This window comes from Cryptotermes secundus, unplaced genomic scaffold (assembly GCF_002891405.2).
Source record: "Cryptotermes secundus unplaced genomic scaffold, Csec_1.0 scaffold325, whole genome shotgun sequence".
NCBI classification, from domain to species: domain Eukaryota; kingdom Metazoa; phylum Arthropoda; class Insecta; order Blattodea; family Kalotermitidae; genus Cryptotermes; species Cryptotermes secundus.
In genome coordinates, this window is record NW_019735464.1 from 1049721 (window position 1) to 1071007 (window position 21287).

General features: G+C 34.5%; 1 protein-coding gene across 22 annotated transcripts in view; it reads left to right on the forward strand.

Moving 5' to 3' along the window:
* The window catches only part of LOC111869317 (calcium/calmodulin-dependent protein kinase type II alpha chain), a 364630-nt gene that overhangs the window by 280106 nt on the left and 63237 nt on the right, over positions 1-21287 (forward strand). For 16 of the 22 annotated variants that reach the window (XM_023860740.2, XM_023860744.2, XM_023860749.2 and 13 more), the window contains exon 12: positions 18477-18566. In XM_023860740.2, coding sequence (XP_023716508.1) covers positions 18477-18566 — 90 coding nt within the window. Of the gene's footprint in view, positions 1-15427; positions 15434-18476; positions 18567-21287 lie in introns of all 22 variants that reach the window. The other 6 variants (XM_033753390.1, XM_033753385.1, XM_033753387.1 and 3 more) reach the window with 1 other exon arrangement.

Consider the following 21287-nt stretch of genomic DNA (forward strand, 5'->3'; position numbering starts at 1 on the left):
TAAACTGAATTCCAGTATGTTAAGTTATTAATACTCAGAATTTTCCTCCAAAATGTGTCATGTAGTAGACATTAAGAATGCCTTTGGTATTAAAGAACTAGTGTATGATGAATTTTTTAGAATTTCTTATGTCGTTTGTTTTACTGATCAGTCAGAATCATATAAATTTTGAAACCTATATAATCAACAGAGCCTCTGTCATCCTTCCAGTTTTGTACCTTAGGATGGTCATCTGGACATGTTTCTGTTTGTGGGAGAGATTTCTGATGCCTCAAGTCCCTCATAAATTTTCCAGACATCAAAATTTTTCCCCGATTTCCTGCTATGATTTCTTCAGCACATTAAACCACTTTAGACTTAAAGTTGCCGTAAAATAGTCCTGTTCTGCCACACATTATGTGCAGTACTGTTAATGATAAACACATGATCATGACCAAAGTTGATTCAAAAAGCAGAAAGGATGGTTTCCAGATATTTATGGCTACCCTAATGAATCGTGAACTATTCCTGTTGAAAATGTGTATGAGTTGAAGCAGAACATTGCTTTGTAGGTTGACAAAAATGCAACACAAATTTATTATGGAAAATTGAAGGTTTTAAATTTGTACCATAAGACATTAGTGTGATCTGAACTGCTATAAATACTGTATTAAACTATATGGTAGCCAGGAAAAAAATGCCATGTAGTCCTATTCAAGTTGAGGACATTGGCTGGTTGGAAGATTATATTAACCTTACTTGTCATGCTGTTTCAGATATGCAGGCCATCTTATGCAGATATAGCGTAAATCCAGTCCCTGTTCTTTGCACATATTGTCATTCAAATTGTGAATAAGATTCTAATAATGGATGCATTGAGTTGAATTAAGAAACCTATGATAGCTTAGTAAGATGACAGTGAGGATGTGTTACTGGCAGGTAGCATGGAAATATGCTTCTTCACCATGAAACCTAGTATTCACAGTCTTCTAGCCTTTAGATATTGGGGTGTCTTCCTATTGGAGCAGTGAAGTGGGAGATGAAGATATTGCAACCTAGGGTTGACCTTTCATCTACACATTTTGGTGAGGTTGAGAATTTAGTTTAGAAAATTGTAGAATCTGCAGATCAGTGAAATTACTAATTAATAATTTATTGATGAGGAATATTGGTAATATGTCAAAGTCAGAGTCAAAGTTCTGTTACAGCTGACAGTCTGTTGGCCAGTCTATCTTGGAATAAAGCACCCAACTGGGGCTTACAACCAGATGTTTATTACTCTCAGACAGTTATGATTTTGTTGATGTGGGCCAATCTCTCTGATGAGAGGATGAGTCTGTCAATTACAATTGCTGCTGGCCATCACCAAAGCAGTCATTCTCAGGTCCAAGTTCCGTAAAACTCACAACCATATTTTATTGTCTCAGATTCAAGACTTCCCTTTGCTTCGCCTCCTATGACTCGGAGGGCTGCAGTGGAGGTATTCAACCCCACCTCCACATGGAATTTGGTATTATGTGTTATATTTGAAGTTCTCACAGTGATGACTTTGAAGATTACTGTCTTTTGAGGTGTGTTGCTATGCAGCTTGGTAGCTGTCTGCTGGCATTTCAAGGAAACATCAGTATATATCTACTAGTCAACATGGTGTTACATCTCAGAAGACTGTAATTCTCAATAACAATAAGAACTACCATAACTTTTTCTCAGGCAGACTACCTGAAGTAATGCAGGATGTGGATGGGTTAATTGCAGTCACTTGAAATAGTGTATGCATATTTGAATGACACTGCACCATATATTCAACAAGCTTTAGACATATTTATGATTTATGAAATACCAACATATTATTCTGAAAAGAGTATTCTTCAAAACATTGAGACATTTTAAAATTAACCAAATATTCTCCTAAACATAAAGCCAAAAGCTGTGTATTTAAAAATAAAGACCTATGTTTTAAGGTTCGTAGTGCTTATGTAGTACATATACTAGTCACATATAGAGAACAAATGGGCACAAAGCTTTTCTCACTGCCATATGTAAAAGAGATTTTCACCATAACCTTAGAAAATCAGAATGCCATTGTTTATTTTGGTAGTATTTGTTATCTTTTCACATCAGAATTGGTTTGGAATAGATAGTAGAAAGCCATACACTCTTTACCTTGATCACAGTATTAGAGAAAATGTTAATATTATGAAGGAAAGTGCACTTTAATATTATAGGCATTCTTATAGTCTAGCATATCAGTGTTGGTTTATTGTTCTTGTTCTCATGTGTTTCCAGCACTTCTTCTTACAACTGATATAGAAAGTCTCTCTCACACAAACACACACACCCACACACTTCAGAGTAAGCAGATGTGATCACGTGTATTTGTTGAACACATCAGTGCATCACACTTTCTTTAGTATTGTAAAATATATACATTAGTAAAATTATATCGCTTTCCATTAGATCTTAGTAGTTGTGCATATATGTTAGATGTACCAGTCTGCTAATTGCATTTTGATTGAGCCACGTAGACCTATACATGCAAATATTTTGAATGCCAGACATTTTTAATAGGGGGGAAAGTTGTAGAAAATAGTGTTATAAAATAGTTCTAACAGAACACATTATTTTTGGTTGGATTGGTGGACCCTAATTTTACGAGCCTTCCAATTTTCTGTCTGTAAATAGGTAGATGCTTTTATTTGGCCAATAATTATGTTTTATAGTGAACAGAAATAATCCATGTACATTCTTAGTTGTATATTAGACTTTTCTGTCATACATATCTGTTCAGCTATTTTTATATGAACAAACAACTCACTGGAAATGAAAGTGGTCAAACAAAAGAACCCATTAATGCAGTGCAGTCTGCTGAAGTAAGGGGGTGCATATTTTAATATCCTTAAGTAATGCTCAAGCTTTACACTGCTACCTCAAAAATAAAATATTGCATTAGGTAGTTAGCCCTCCTGCTTTATATTCGGTAGGTCTTGCTACCAGCTGGGAGGTTGCAAGTTCAAGTCACGATGAGGTCATTGGATTTTTTCAGTTTACCTAATCTTTCCAGCCGCACTATGGCCCTGGGGTTGACTCAACTTCTAACAGAAATGAGTACCAGGAATCTTCCTAGGGTGTAAAAGGTGGCCAGCACCTAAGGCTGACAGCCTTACTGCCATCTGTGAGCAAATTGTCTAGAGAAAATGTGGGTGCCTCAACATCTCACAATCCTACGGGCCTTCATGGCCTGTTCCAGGGATATCTTTTAATTAATATAATAAATGTGCAATTCATGGGACCGCAGAATAACCTGTTAGCAAAGAATATGCAGAGGCCAGTAACAGGTTTGCTAGCTGCACCACTACACACTGTAACCTGTAACCTGTAACCTGTCCTTGTACATATACTTCTCAACTACATTCATTACAGAATATTGTTCTCTTCTTGATTACTTCATGAAGAGAATGGCAGATCATAAATTCAAAGAAGATATTAGGGGAGAACTGAGCATAACTAGTATGCAGTAGTAAAATACTTAAAAGAAATGGCTCTAATATTTGGAAATAATGCCTTCAAACTGAACTCTGAAGCTGTTCAGTCACTATAAATCACAGAGTATAAAATATCATGGACATCCAACAAAAAGGCTGAAAGAACAGTTTTATATCCTGTAACCAGAATAGGCCACATCTTAGGCTATCATGTTGGTGATCATGATGAAAACTTTTATTCCTTTTACATATGCAGACTTTTGAAAAAAAATTTTTTTTTTGGAATTGTTGCACAGGAATCAAAGAGTAAATAATAGGCCATACACTTAAAACGAGTTAAATTGTGAGAGTACTGCAAATTCATCAAATAACAGAATTTGTAAAGTAATGCAGAAACAAGTGGAAAGAATATATTGACAGAAAAAGCTCTTACATAATGCCTAAAGAGATTCTGTAATATCAGCCAAAACAAAAAGGAAGTTTGGGAAAACAACTGAAACGATGAAAGGAGTCTGTTTTATGACATCCACAGCAGGTTTCAGTGAGCCTAATACACCCAAAAAGGTGATGGTGAGGATGGTGGTGATGAAAAGAGCACTGTGGCAGTACAAAGAAATTTTCATGCTCATTTTTGAACTTTGTGGGCCCCATATGCTGCCAAGATTAGTGTAGGCTGCTATATCAAGTCATGGACTATAAGATCATTCTTATTTGATCAAACTGTATACATACCATGTAACAGTTTTATGCCTCACCTTTTTGCATCTACTTTACTGACTAACACATAATGGTTTATACCGGACTGGGACCACATCACACACAGCAAACATTATCTTAGACTTCCTCCACAACATTTTTGGTCCCCATATGATTTCTACTCAGAATTCTGATTGCAATGCATGTGAAAGAATCTGGCCACCCAGTAGCCTGGAGGTTAATTTCTGCAACTCTTTCATCAGGGATTCTTGAAAGATAAACAGTTCACAAGGAGCTGTCCTCATTGATGGATCTTAGTGCCACTGTTGTTGAACCATCTTGACAGATTATGGATGATTTGCCACTAAAATCACCAATCTACATGTTCATCTTTCAGAAGTTGACATTGCAGAATGGTAACTGTAATGAGCATGTATTGTTCTGAGGAAAAAGTCCATGTCTTCTGTACAAAGTTTAAATATCACATCACTTCATACATTTCTACACATAGCTTTCAGAGTAGCAGTTAACACAGACTTTATAGTATTGCAACTTATACCAATTAAAATCACTATATATAAATTCCCAAACACTTGAGACACTAAGTAGGTTTGAGTCACCTGCAAAAGTTATTTCACTCTTCTGTTTGTTAAGTTAATTATTTTTAAGGAGTAAACACTCATCAGGCTTCTCATGTCATGTAAATTAAGTTTCACTTTTAACTCCTTCCAATACCTGTTCAGTTTCACAATCTTGTGATTTCCAATAGAGAGGGAAGATTATTGTTTTACATAACATTTTTCTGGAAGGAATATAGATAGACTATTGCAGACTGCCTTTCATTACATGGCAAAGATTTGTGTTGGATATTCGTATAGAAACCTATATAGTTAAAACATGGCATTGTTAGCCACAACTGGCTTTTGTATATCTTAGAACACACAACACTTTTATGAACATAATATACTGCCAAGGCTGGTGGACTATCAGCAGGACAACTTACATTAATGGTGAAAAAATTGTCATCATTGGTATTAATGAGATTCTGTAGCCTTGTTTCAAAATAAGGATAATGGGTTTTATTTAGATGAATCATGGGGAAATGAGAATACTGAAGGATTATTTCTGTTTGTTGCTTGTGACAATAAAATGTAGAATAGTTTCTGAGTAGTAAAACCTTCTCATAGCACTCAGTTCCCTTTCTTGTTGAATCTGTCATCACAGTCAAATATTTCGTATATCATGCACGTAAAATAATAGCTTAAAGAAAATATAAATTGACATAATATATAACATCATTTAACATTATATGACTGAGGGTTTAGTTTTAGTTATTGTATAGTTTCAATATACATTTTACTATTATGGCAAAGTACATAAATCAGTGATGCACAACTTTTTTTCCACAGTGCCATATTGAGAAATTGCCCTTTGTCTGTTTGGCCACACAATGTATACCCTACAAATAGACTACAACAAAATCTTTGTTATGTTGTTAGTAGCAAGAAGATTAGAAGTACTTTTGTAGAGAAAGCCAGCTGGAATTTTTGAAATACTTGTTACAGAAAACTATCTTAAAAATTAAGGTAAATAAAGAAGAAGGTACAATGTTTATAAATTTTTAAAAAAAGAAAACTTACTGATGTGACTGTAAGCTTGCATTGGATGTCAAAGATTTCAAGTCAAGTGTGATACTTTTTGTATTCATTGGAGGGTACTGATGTGAGATTTTCATCTATCAGCTGGTTTAAATTTGTTTAGCCTCATCAGTGAGAAGGCTTTTTCACAAATGTAAATCATTTCAAGCAAGAGTCTACCACAAATTCAGATGTTTGTCATTAAGAAGACACTTATAAGAGGAAAGCAAATCACAGTCCTCGAATTTAAGTTCTTCACTGCAGTATAAGTTGATTAGTTCAAGCTGTAAAGGAGGTTCACCATCTTCATATGGTGCTTCGCAAGAGTTAGTAAATTTTACAGTCAATGCTTTATATTGATTGAAGTCCACAAATCTGACATGGATTGGTTGCTAGAACTATTCATTCTGGCTGACATAATGATCACTATTTGTTGTATACAGTTAAAATATGTTATGATAGTTTTGGATGTGACAGCTATTATAATTCAAAACTATGGATCAAATAATGATAATGTCATTCAGAAGGTTAGTACAATTCACATCAGCAGCAAATAAATGAGACATGCATGTAGAATATCTGGGAAAACTGAGTTTCATTTCCACCTCTTTTTGATATATCAGCTACCTGCCCTCATACTGTTCTTCAGTTCAAACTCATGGCTTCAAACTTTTTCTCACAGTTTATGAAACATAGCTTTTATGACGAGACAGGTTAAACGATCTTTTTACAAAATTTCCTTCATTAAAGGAACTCAACAATTAAGTTCAATATGTCAAAATTCACTTCAGAGCCTTGTTGCAAAGAAACAGAACAATTTTCAAAAATATTCCAATATACATTTGGTTCAAATCTGAATGTTTAATTTCACAATGTCATCTCAAGTTGAACTCTTTCAGTACAGATATGCTTAAAATTTATTTACACATCTTGCACCTTATGCTGTTTTAATTCTCACCAAGACAGTACTCTGTCTATTACTGCTTAAATACTCTCTTTTCTTCTTTTAACTTCTGTTTCTTCAGTTGCTTTTGTCCACCATGGATTTTATTTAGGAAATGACAGATTTCAAACAAAACATCTAACTTTAGTAGTTACTCTGCACGACCCACCACTTAGTGTGATGCAAGTGCTTCCCTTTCATTTCATTCATTTCATTTATTCACCTTCCATAAATCCTGTCGAGAATACATTCTCATGCGGATGTGGAGATCATCCTAGTTTAACGTTTCTGAAGTAAAAAACTCATGATACAAAAAGAATCATAGCCACAAGATCATAGTACACAGATGCTACGTACCAAACAAACTAATAATTTGATTGAAAACCGAAAACTGAAAGCCAGTTGCAGCAGTCAAAATGTTCCTTTGCCTGGCAACACAAGTAGATATAGCCTGATGCAAAATACTAACTACAGTTGCAGGCAGTGATTAATTTTGTTTGAAGCACTATTGTTTAGAACTCTCACAGACCTAAGGATACACCTTTTTCATGGCAGCAAAAGTTACTGAAACAATTTAATCTCTACCACCTGTAGTCTGATGTAGGGGTCATTCCATGTGAAATCATCCAGAAAGGTCGCTCACCATTTTTAAAAAAAATNTCACAGATATCCATCTAAGGACACTTGAATGGAAATGTACTGAGAACTGATATACCTTTATGCAGTCCCGTCATGTACATTTACTAAAATTGAAAGTGTTCATTTAACTGCATTTATTTACATGTCATTGCTTTTGTTGGGCACATGGGTTGTGCATCACTGACATAAATGCTTATCATGAACTTCATATTTTTCAGCATCATAAGAAAAAGAGGAAGAATTTTCCCTTCTGCATGAATTTCTATGGTTCATATCTACTTCATGAAGGAGCTTTGAGAAGGAAAATGTGAATTGACTCTGTCACTAGCAGCTATCCCACCAGGCTATGTGAAATTGTCATGAATGTAATTTGGTGGTTAAGTTGTCAGTGGTATGATCATCATTCCCTTTTCCTTGTCAGAAATCCTCCATGTATCAACAGTTGTTTTATGATGTCCTGTATATGCCCTTTAAAATTAAATTAGTATTATATTCTTTTATAAGCTTCAGTCAGAATTCCTCATAGAATAGTTTTTCTCTGTAATTTTCAGGTGTTATGAAATAGGTCTTGAATTTGAAATATTTACATGCATTATGCAGAAGTTTAGATGTATACAAATAAAAATACATATGGTATCGCCACATTCATAATAAGTGCATAGAAAGGAAGACCTTGCCTCTTTATTTGTTTATTTTTTTACATAAATCCAGATTTAACAAATGAACAACTGATAATTGTTCAGAAAAGGCTTTATCATATCAAAGTAGATGACTTACTTGAAGTTACATTGAATGATATTCTGAATTTTAGTGTGGGAGGTTGCAAGCTACCTTCAGAATTTGTTACTTCCAGCTGCTGTAATAGTGTTTGAAATGAGTTGCTGTGGGCATATGTTATTACATTTCTCCTGTGTTTGAGCACTGTTTCCTACTAAAATTTTGTACTTAATATGTTCATAATGTCTATACTATAAACATTTATGGTTTATTTAATGATACTGTCAGTAGCAGATCTTGGAGAGATAGGATAGGATGGTATGGATTGGATAGATCTGGCTCAGGATAGGGACCAGTGGAGAGCTCTTGTGAACACAGTAATGAACCTTTGGGTTTGATAAAATGCTGGGAAATTCTTAAGTAGCTGCAGAATTGGCAGCTCCATGAGTAAGTAAGTAAGTCAGTAGCTGAGACTTTATAGCATCCAATGATAAGACGATTAATGAATAATGAATTTTAAAGGGTGTGGAAGGGAGCAGTCATGGCATAATTTGAGGTACTATCCTGGCAGTTGGCTGAATAAAACCATAAAAAGTCACAGGTTAGCTGGAGTGCCAGATGAGAATGAAACCAGTCCCTCCTAAATATAAATCAGAAGTTTCACTTCTTGAGCCAACTTGCTCTTTTTTATGTCATGCAGGCAATAAAATTACTTATACTGGTTCATATAATTTTTTACTTTGTCATGGTATAGACCTAAGAAATGAATTTGCAGCATATATAAGATTTAATAGGGGCACATGGTAGCGTAGTTGGTTGAGGCACTATGCTACAAGCTGGAAGGTTGAGGGATTGAATCCTGATGAGGTGGACTTCTTCAGTTTACCTAAACCTTCCAGCTGCACTATGGTCCTGGGGTCGACAGAAATGAGTACCAGGAATATTCTTGGGGGTCAAGGGCGGTGGGCACGTAAGGCTAATAACCATACTGCCAACTATGAGCCAATTGTCTAGGAAATGTGGGAACCTCAACATCTCACAACCCTATTGGCCTCCACAGCCTGTTACAAAGATACCTTTACTTCTTACTTCATAAGATTTAATATAAGCCAACCTCATGTGCAGTGTATGTTTAGAAAATTTGTTTTTTTGTGTGTGTGTATATATATATATATATATACACTATATGTCAGCACAGTATAACTTCACATGATTTTTCACAGTGTGTTTTGTGTGAACTGTTGTGTGACACTAACTAAACATGTTTTTTGTGTTGACACCACCTTTAATATTTCTATTTACCTTATAAACGTTTGCTTATTTTGTGTGTTATGCAATAAATTGAGTGTTCAAGGGACATAATCATAAAATTTTGTGTCTTTAACCATTTCATTTTATTATCATATTTCCACACTACAGGATGTCTGGATGAAAAGTATCCAAACTAAAATAATTATGTCTCAGAAAGCATATATTATACACATTTATGGGTTACACCATTACAAAGGGAAGCTATCAAAGTTTCTTTCTGAGTATATAACTTTCTCAGTAAGTTTCAGTGTGGGTTCCCTTGGTGGTATGACAGATATCCAGACAATATTTGATCTCGTTCCATGTTACTTAAAGCATGTTTGGTGTTGCAGTAACCACAGCGTCCCTTATGCAGGCTTTAAGGTGTTGAAGGTCGTTGATCGTAACCTGGTAGACAATGTTCTTCACATAACCCCACAAGAAAAAATCCACTGGGATTAAATCTGGCTACCTAGGAGGCCAAGCAATTGGTCCACCTCTGCCACTCCATCTCCCAACCATCTCTCTATCCAGGTGATTCCTTAAAATGGTGGCAGAAATGTGGTACCCCATCTTCTTGGAGGATAGTTTGAGGTGGTAATTGGGGCAGCACATACAGTTCCAGCATATCCAAGTATGAATGTCTGGTCACAGTCTTTTCCGAAAAGAAAAACAGTCCAATCAATCGTGCATTAAGCTGGCCCCCACATTCACACTGGGGCTGTCTCTCTCCAACTCACATGTGACATGTGGATTTTCACTGCCCCAAACCTGCAGTTGTACCTGATTACAACTCCATTGACATGGAACATAGCCTCATCTCAGAAACATGTTTGGCAGAGGAAGTCAGATGATGTGTCATTTCTTTGTAGCGTGTCCACAGTGAAGTTTGTATGTGCTACTTGGTCACTCAGTTTTAGCGAATGAATCATTTGAATCTTGTACACTCTTAGGCAGAGCCTTTTGTATAGCACATTGTGCACTGTTTAAAATGGAATCTGTGCGTAACTACAAGCTAGCAGCACGAATTAATTTGCGCGGACTTTGCTGGAATGCCTCTCCAATGCGATTGACTTTTTCTTCAGAGATCTGTGACTTTCCAGGAGATTTTACATGCAACAGACTGCCTGTAGTTCTCAGTTTGTTTTCCCAGAAGTGAATCCTTTTCTGTATAGGAGGTTGACGTCCATATTGCATTCCAAAATGATGTTGGACAGCCATAAGAAATTGCAACTATGCTAGCCACAACACATATTGAACCTGTTCCTGTGGTGTTGACATCATTACTGAGCTCACTGAAGGTCATCAGCTGGTGCATGTGCATAAGCCAGGCATGTAAAAGTCTTCCAATGACATAAACTGGATACATGTATGACAATTAGTTTCTGAGATATAAATTTTTCATTTTGGATACCTTTCATCTGGACACACTGCATTTACATTCACTGTATTCTGATGCTATCAGACCATTTAATTTAAATTATCATTTTACACTGTAGCATGAAGTGTAGCAAAGGAAGTTCTTTTTTCTTGTGCTATACTGTGCTAGACATGACAGAGGGTTAAATGCATTGAAACATTTGAACAGAAAACATACTAGTACTTTTAGTTTTCAAGTCTTAAGAATGAAATATTTAAATTGTACCAATATTGAGATCTTTGACTTTAGTGGGGAATGTAGTAGACAAAATGAGAAGCAGGTTAACCAAGGCCCCAGTGGTTGATAGAAGTCAGAATAATGTCCTGTTCTATATTTCTGATGTTTCCCTCTAATGTTGGGGCACATTTTCACCTCTGCAGCTGAAGCAAAGGACTGAAGTAATTTAAAAATTTGTTACAATTTGTTCTCATATATATAATGGAATGAGTTATAATACTTCAAATTATGTGTAAATGTGGTGCTTGCATACAGCAATATCATACCTGAATGAATTATATATTAAGCCTTTTCTAGCCCACATGGTAAAACTAGATGAAAAATATTCACATATTGAGCTGTTTACCAAATGAATAAGTATTACATAATCCATTTAAAAATTAATAATAGAGTAAGTTATGATATTAAAATATATACTTCCACTAAATTAATTTTAAGCCATCCCTCAAATTATTTTTGTTTATTGGTGCAACAGGTGTCAGTGGTTATCTGTCCCTGATCTTTAGGCTATAATGAAATCATCTTAATTATAATGTAATTTTAGTTATTCAAACTCAATGGGTTCTCCATGCCTCCTACTAATGAAAGCATTTCATAATTTGTATATATCAGGCTGAGAACAGTGCCATCTTCTTGATACATAAGTCAGATGAAGGAAGACTGAAAGAATGCAAGAATATTTTTTCAGTGACAACTTTCATATTAACTTCCCCTCTGACTGTCAGTTTCTTGGTTTGTATGTTATTTTCCGTGGGCTTCATATCATAAGTCTTGATAAGTATTTGTTCTATGATAGTGATTCTTTCGCTAGTTATTTACAGTTTTTATGCATATTATTTCATTTGTTTGAAAGATTCTTTATAGAACATAGGTTCATAATTATACCAGACTACCAGAGTATTTTCACTATGGGGAGCTTTAGAAATTCTGTGTGAGAAGTTTTACTTTCAAGTAAATATGCATAGTATAAACATATGTGAAAAACTATTAAAAAATATATCATCCAGTGGTTGGTACATCAGATTATGTTTTTTAGATATGCCAAAAACCATGCAGAATTTTAGGAAACTTCGACTATTTATATATTAATAAACCCTTTCATGTGATAAATAGGTAACCACATACACTTTAGTATTATCTCCACAATTTATTTCCATATTCATTATATATATGCAGTAGTATAATCTTCAATAACTAAAAAAGTTATTAACTTTGTGATGTATAAGTCAGTATAACTGTGCACAGAATACCAGGTAATGAATTAAGTATATAGTGCAAGCTGTACTTTCTGCAATTTTAGCCCATAAAATTAGTGCTTTCTGAATTTCAAACTTATAAATGGTTCTAATTATCTTCCAGTATTTTTAGTTTCATTAAACTCAAGGTACTTCATCCATACATGCCACCAATATCCTAAATATGAGAGAATCAGCAATACATGTCTAAGCAAATATTAAACATGTGATTTGAAATTTCAAATTCATGTTTATGTACTTGTTACAATATGAAGCATGTTCATGAGAACAAAACAATGATCAAATTCATTCATTCTGTTTAACCATTTTTAATGAAGAAATTTCAGTATCTTACCTAATTTTGAATTTATAATGCAATCATATTTCATTCATTATACATACAAATGTAATAGGAATCATTATAATTGAACATTTCAGAAATTGTTAATGTTTTGTTTTTATTTTGGAAAGTGGGGTACGGAGGTATTTTATGATTAGCAGTCAACTGGATAACTATGGAAATTATGAGTACATTTAAGTTTCATTCTCAGTTACTGCCATTCTCAGGTTGCTTTACAAGTCTAAACAAATTCACTTTTATCAGACTCCAGTTGGCTGCGGTTCTGTCCCTGTAGGACATTATGTTTTAAATATATATATATATATATATGTATTTGAATAAGATAGTGCTACATAATACAATAGATATTGTGTCATATTGTTGAAGTGTATTTTAAATTCTTCCTGTATCCTTATAATAAAATTCATCTGATTAAACTCAAATACAGATTAAACCAATAACATAATTTACCTTCTTATGCAGTAACATTTTAAAAATAATCCTTCTGTAAAATTATGTTTTCTGCCTTGTCACCTATTTGGTTTTTGTTCTGAATTAATGTAAATGTATGAATAACCACTAGTAATTATTTATACATAGATTTGATATTGCAGGTTAAAAGAAATTACTGCTATGTATTCATAAGGATTTCGAAGTATCCTCTGACACGTTCATATTTTACACATTTGTTCCCAGTATAAAAATACATTATTATTATGTGCAAATGAAATTTGACATTCCATATGATCTTTCCATGGGGTATCACTGTTATCAACTTTATATGAAATGTTATCTAATATCCTTCTCTCAAGGTTAAGTCCATATGTAGATGAAGTTATTGGGGATCATCAGCGTTGGTTTTGACATAACAGTTTAACTATATTCAGATTCTTTGCATTCGTCAGATACTGGAGAAAAAGAGGGAGTACAGTTACACAGTATATATCAGCTATTCATACCCTACAAGACAGAGGGAAGTATTGTACAATATTCTCGTAGAGTTTGGGGTACCCATGAAACTAGTTAAGTGATTAAAATATGTTTAAATGAAATGTATAGTAAAGTCCATATAGGTAAACATTTGTATGTTAAGTTTCATGGTCTAAAAGAGGGAGATGTTTTATCACCACTGCTTTTAAACTTTCCTTTAGAATATGCCATTAGGAAGGTCCAGGAAAACCAAGTGGAACTGAAACTAAATGGGACACATCAGCTGTTTGTCTATGCCGATGATGTGAATCTATTGGGTGATAATATAGATACCATAAAGAAAACCACACAGACTTTAATTGACATTAGTAAGGAGGTTGGTCTAGAAGTAAAGAGAGAAGACTAAGTACACGTTGCTGTATCGTCACCAGAATGCAGGGCAAAATCATAACATAAATATAGCTAACAGAACCTTTGAAAATGTGATGCACTTCAGATAATTGGGAATAAGAGTAACAAATCAGTTTGATTCAGGAGCAAATTAAGACAAGATTTAATTTGAGTAATGCTTGCTACCATTCAGTCCAGAACCTTTTGCCTTCTCATCTGCTGTCTAACAGTGTAAACATTAGAATATAAAAAACTATAATTTTTCCCTGAGGCTCTGTATGGGTGTGAAACTTTGTCTCTGATATTAAGGGAGCAACATAGACTGAGAGTGTTTGATAACAGGGTGCTGAGGAGAAAATTTGGACCAAAGAGGGATGAAGTGAAGGGAGACTGGAGAAAACTCCATAACGAGGAGCTTCATAACTTGTGCTCTTTGGCAAGTATAATTAGAATGATCAAGTCAAGGAGGATGAGATGGGCAGAGCATATAGCATGCATAGGGGCTAAGAGGATTACATATAGGATTCTGATGGAAAAGCCACAAGGGAAAAGACCACTAAAACGACCAAGATATAAGTGGGAGGAAAATAATAAAATGGATTATCGAGAGGTCGGATGGGGTGGTGTAGAGTGGATTGATCTGCCTCAGGATGTGGACTAGTGGAGGGCTCTTGTAAACACTGTAATGAATCTTCAGGTTCCCTAAAATGTTGGGAAATCCTTGAGTAGCTGTGCAGTTGGCGGCTTCTCAAGAAGGGCTCAGCCCCATGGAGTAATTATTTAGTTCATTAGCTAGTTAGTTATGTATGATTTCCAAGATAGATTTGTTCATGTAAACATAGCAGGTTTTTGGTGCTCTTACCCTCAGCTGATATTCTGAATGCCATGTTAATACGGGTGCTGTAGGGAGGTCTGATCATGAAGATGACATGGCAGAGCATATTTTACATTGGAGACAATAATACTGGATGTGACTGCACTGAAATATTTCAGGAAGGAACACCCTAACTCTTTCACACTCTGTCTCTTGTTAATATTGTTGAATTGTTAAGTTTATTCTCACCAAAAACTATCTTTTCCCTAGTATTTTATAAGTTTGGATAGAAGAAGGAAATTTTATTTTTGACTTATGAGTGTTATGAATAACCTGTAAATTTTTCTAGAGATCCTTCTGCTAGATTTGCACTTAAAACTATCATTTATGTTTCTCTTCTGTAAATAGTCTAATTTTTTATGTTTCTACACGAGGAATGCCAAAATAATTAATTTGCTCAAAGTGTAAAATGAAATGACACATTACATACTTGGAATATGTGTTTGAAACACTTTTTGAATAGCACTAGATTTTTCTCTTCCTCCACGGAACAGTAGTAGAAGTGGAGTTCTCTATTTCTGATGTTGCTTATTTGGATCAGTAGATGTAGCTTTAATGTTGCTCTTGTTTTATTTCTTTGTTGCCATGGTAACTGATGTAACTCCCATCTTCCTCCAGAAAGTGGTAAGAAGTTTCAAACACAGTAATTTCCTCAATAAGAAAGCAATATAAAAGATTAAATGAATAATTTTTATACTTCTAGTGCTTAAAAACTATTTGTGTTATGTTCATATGTGTTCTTTGTTTCTTGATGTGTGCATGCATTGCTAGAAGGCATTATTTCTTCTTTCATCCACCTTGCCAGTTCTTCACTGTTTCTTGTCTGTCTGTCATCTTCTGTACATTTCTATTTGACTTTCCTTCCTTATCATTTTGCATTCCACAAGCCACCTGCATTTTATATATGTAACTGTCTTATGCTGTATGATCATACATTTCTTGCTTTTGTCTGAATCCCATGTAAGGCTGTACAATCATTGAAATTGCACAGAATGTTTTTGAAATCAAGTTAGAAAAAATTATACATCATCTGATTGAAGGACTATTTTATTTATGAACTGTTGTGTCAATTATTCATGTATTAGATAATGGCAATAGTGATTATTCCAGAAACTCCTTGGTGTGGAGAAAATGTGAAGTATGACACAGATTGTGTAGTTATATTCTGTCGTTTATAAGTGGGAGAAGTAAATTTATATTTTAGTTTCCTCACAGCATGAGATTTGAGGTTCTCATGTTGGCATTATGTAGAATACTGTCCCCTGGATAGTCTGGTAGATGCTTACCATAGATTCAAAGAAATCTACTGCCTCCATTTTCAGTGTTGAGGATTAAGATAAGGAAATTACTGTCTTGTTTGTATCCTTAATTTTCATGTTCTTTGACCCTTGAGATGGAAGCTGTACATGTCTCCAAAAGTTGGTAAACTTCCTCCAGACTACGCATCATCCCATCCAGAAAATAATTCTCTTCCTATCTGTAACCAACATGTGTCTTTTTCTACATGGTCCTGATCGAAATGTTATAAACAGGACAGTGAGTCGGTCAATCAGTTAAGTTGGTTGGTGAGTTAGAGAAATAACAGTTGGGGTTCAGTCCTTATGAGCTGTTGCTGAGAAAAGCTGGTAACTGAGGCTGAGGACAGTTCAGGAACCCAGAGGAAGAGGGACATCTGCCATTGGAAGTCACTACTGAGCAATGACTAGTGAAGACTGTAACCGACTGAAAAGACCTAGTGCGTCCATTAGTGATTTGTGAAGTGTGTAGAACAGTGAGGGTATAATCCTTACTTGTGGTTACCAATTCTAAGGATTCAATAAATCTGATTACCAGTCGAAACCCCATCTGTAGTCACTAAATTGTGACAATACTACTATGCACTTTGCCCACATAAATTCTGCTTGTCTGTGGTCTCCATGCTTCCAATTGGAATTATATAATATAATCACGCTGGATTCTGACAGCTCATCATATAATTCATCCCTATGGTCACAGAGAAACACTGAACTAAGTAAGGAGTCAAGCTCTTCTGTGCAAATGACTTTTCATGCCTGCAGGTAAAATATTTTCCTGTTATCTCCCTTTGACAAAACCTGGTCCCAGGTATATGTAGTTACACTGACTTGGGTTGTCCAGTGATTGAATTTAGCTCTTTGTAAGAACACAACAGAGTAGGTGTCTCCCGCTCACCTGAGGATGGAAACAGATCCAGTTTCCGAAACATTGTGTTCCCTATTTTCAGAATACAAGAAGAAGGACAAAGTCCAAAAACCCAGTAATTCTGAATGGACATATTCCTTAGAATCATTCTGTATATGGATATACATGATATATATATGTGCATACATGCATATGTATGGACCTTTATTTGCTTAAATGTCTTGACATTTCAGTTGCAGCCTTTGTCACAGATCATGCAGTGATCATTAGGCGTGTACTCACTATTAACGTCTTTTTTAAATGACTGCATATGCTTTAATTATATCTACAACAATCTTACATTGTACATAACCATGCATATGTTATGAGCTTTAAAACTAGACTTCATAGGACACATGTATTCTTATTTCTTCTGCTTGGTTTAAAGTTGTTGTATTGTAAATTATAAACTATTGCTTGGCTTAAACAGGTTTCATGAAAATGTATCTAATTAATATTATGAACTCTAAATGGTTTCTTAGAACAGTAACTTTTTTCTTTCCATTTGTTGAAGACTGGGGTCATGTGGTAGCGTAGTTGGTTGAAGCACTATGCTAGAAACCAGAAGGTCATGGGTTCGAGTCCCAAAGATTTTTTAAATTTATCTAATCCTTCCAGCCATGCTATGATCCTGGGTTGACTCAAACTCTAACAGAAATGAATACCGGGAATCTTTCTCGGGGAGTGGATACAGGGCAACTGGCGCATAAGGCTGACAACCTTACCGCCATCTGTGAGCTGATTATCTAGGGAAAATGTGGAAGCCTCCACCTCTTACAACCCTATGGGCCTTCACAGGCTGTTACAGGGATAGCTTTACCTTTTTCTGTTGAAGACTACTTGTACAAGTACTGCTGTTGACAGTTGACAACTTATTGATGCAACAGTATATTCCAGAAGTGCATATGCTGCAAAGCTGACGTTAATGTAGCAAACTTAATACTTAAATCCTTGTTTACAAATTTGTGTCATACTTATTGATATAATAATTTTATATAAATGATCATTTTATCTGAGTTCATTCATATAAAGTTTTCATTGGTATTTTTAATCTCCTAAGAAGTGATCTGTAATTGGAATTTATATTACAAATAATGCACTGCTAGATTTGGATGGCTTATTTTAGTGTGATATCAAGCAAAATTACTTATTCATACAACACTACAGTGCTCACAGCATTGGTGTATATTATTAATGTGGTGCAGCCATGGAATTAAATCAGTCTTTAATCCACTGCTTATAATCACATACATTGTTAACTCTCACAGTCTTTATCTGCTGTGCCAGGTAATGGATTTCTATGTGTCAGCTTCGAATCCAGTACACAAAGGTTAAAATGGGAAACAAAAACCTGCCGGTTCAAGCACAGCATTATTTGTGAAAAATTATTTACATTATGATTGATAGTATTCAAAATAGCATGTGTTCGTGGTCTTAGGAGTTTGTGCCTTTGTGTTTTTCCCCACAGGCCGAAGTATCATAACCAAAAAGAGTGATGGCTCGCAGGTGAAGGAGTCCACAGATAGCAGCACAACTCTGGAGGATGATGACGTCAAAGGTAAACAGAAAATGGTTGTACCATATTCTGTAACTTGCATACTTTTACCCTGAACTCACTATAGCTGAATAAAAGGATATTGTAGTTGATCATGTTCATATTTGACTTCAGTGATGAACTGGTCGCTTGAAGCTACTCCACATTTCTTACAGCACAACAGGATATGTCTATGTATTAATTATATCTGCATGCTCTGAGAAATGTCAACAGTGCTAAATTTATTCTTCATGAGTAATGTCAGTCACAACACTGCAATATCTCGTTGCATTCACAGACCATTTTTGCATATTACAGACTGTTTTTCTGTATATTAAAACTTCTTTTTTGTCTTCTAGAATTTACTTTGTTTAATGAAATATATGGATTATTTATGCAATTTATGCAAATACTATCACATTTTATTTTTTATGCATTTGTGAGCAGACGCCAGCAGATATGATCATTGTGATTTGCCCCAACATGATTGTGTTCATGCATACTGCTGAATAGACTGTGTTTATGCCAAACATTATTTTTAAAGAAAGAGCAGTGTTATAGAATAAATCATGTTGAAAGTGGGGCATTATCTTTTCATACCTTATCTACAAATTATGTGGTAAAATGTGTATTTGCCTAGCCTGAACCGTAACTTGAAGCATGTCTCACAGTTTAGTACAATTGCACAAAATTTGCCATCACTTTTAATCTAAGACATAGGATAATTTGTCTTTTTAAAGTCATATAGGAATTTAGCAGAATCAAATTACTGATGAATGTTTAGGTTCAAAGATGCACACATAAAAATAGTAAATATTTCATTGAAAATAAATCTGTTAGACAATATTTGAATGTGCAATATGGTTTTCTGACTGTTTGGGGTTGTGGCTTCTGCATATTTTGGTCAGTTCATAACTTTCATTTTTGCCCAAATTTTTCTCTCCGTGTATAAAAAGTAGAAATCCATCAACTATGGCTGATTTAATAATTAAATAAATAGGATGTTTTTGCATTTTTATACGTTTTGGCCATTAGTGGCCATTATCAGAGGTAAACCGTTGTTATAAAGGAAGTACTTTACATATGTTGTTATTGAATATGAGTTATTATATTTCTAATTTTTTATGTAGTAAGAGAGTATGTTGGTTAAAATATCTTTCATAAAGGTATGTTTTCTCTCCTCTTTCATGTATATTGATGAAAGAATGATGGTCATCACCAAAATGAGACCTGTGTGCATCTTTGTAGTAGACTAGTATTATCATTCTACTTTAGTGTATTAGTTTGGGTATAACCTAACATGTTGGTTAATATAGCTCATTTATACTGAAAATTAGGAAGGTTTTCTTTCTGATTCATATGATGCCAGTTTCAGGCATGTCATTGAAATTAAATATCATGTTCTTTTATACTAATATTCATACATCCTTAAGGCTTCAAGCAGTAATCATATCCCTTAATTTCATCACAAGGACATATTTATGTGTCTAGTTACAATGAAGTACAAGGCTTGATGTCTGCTTGGTGCTGTATTAAACTAAAACTTATAATGTTTAATTTTATCATCACTCATTTTATAATGAAATTATTTCATTGTAAATGGGCTCTTATCATATGTAGAGATTACATATTGAGAAAAGAAGACTGTACTCTGTCACTTTAAAATGTGCTGGTTCATGTAGCATATGACACCTTTTGCTAGTGACAGAGTGCAATCATTTACCTCATGGAAGTTTTTATCTGTGTTTCTGTAATACTGATGGATGTGATTATTATGGTATGTTTCTTGTAGGAGTCAGTCTTCTTTAGAGTAGTGAGAACATCCCTACCTCCATTCTCTAACCAGCTGCTTCTTAGAGAGTAGTTACTATCCATACAAACAACAATATCTTTACTTTCACTCAGAGATAAAATGCAGTGTTGCCTATTATATATCTTCACTCTACTTCATTTCAACCTTAAACTTGAATGACATTTCTGATTCTCTATCCTTGTATGTTCTTGATGTCTCCTACCCATTCATTATAACAACATTAGCTTTGGTTTTAATAATTGTCAAGTACTGCATGGTTGAGAGTTTCATACAAATAACTACGTTACTCCATAATTATAGGAAGTATTTCGTTCCATTATATTTAAATGGTCCATAAATCCATAACACATGGCAACATTGGCTGCATTTTAATGACAGAATAGAATAATATGTCTGTGTGAACAGAACTGATTTTTCAGGAACCTTGAAAAGGAAGCCCACCAATGATACCAGCACAAATAGCTTGTAATCCAGCAGTCACTTATTTTACTGCATGGTTAGAGAAATCACTGTGTCACCACCACTTCCACAGTCTATGATATATAACCATGGATTCATTATGCAGTGTATGCCTGTAGATACAACAATTTATTTTATTGTAGCACTTTCTATCTTGCATATATAGACATCCAGAAACGTTTTAGTTTGTATACATAACAATGGAGAAGCACCTGAATAAAGGTAGGAATATTAATTTTCATATATTATAACATTTCCATCCTTATATAACTTGCTGCAGTTTGAGGCTTAGTTGCACAATGAGTAATGCCAGAATCAGTTGTTTTCTTTTGTTTCATTTTGGAAACTGTAAATCCTTCAAGCAATAGTAATTTCTCTCACCACACCTTCTAATATTTTATTAGCAAATCTAGGCAAAAACGTATTTTTTTTTGTTTTACTTCTAATAATCTATTACATTTCAGTTATTATAT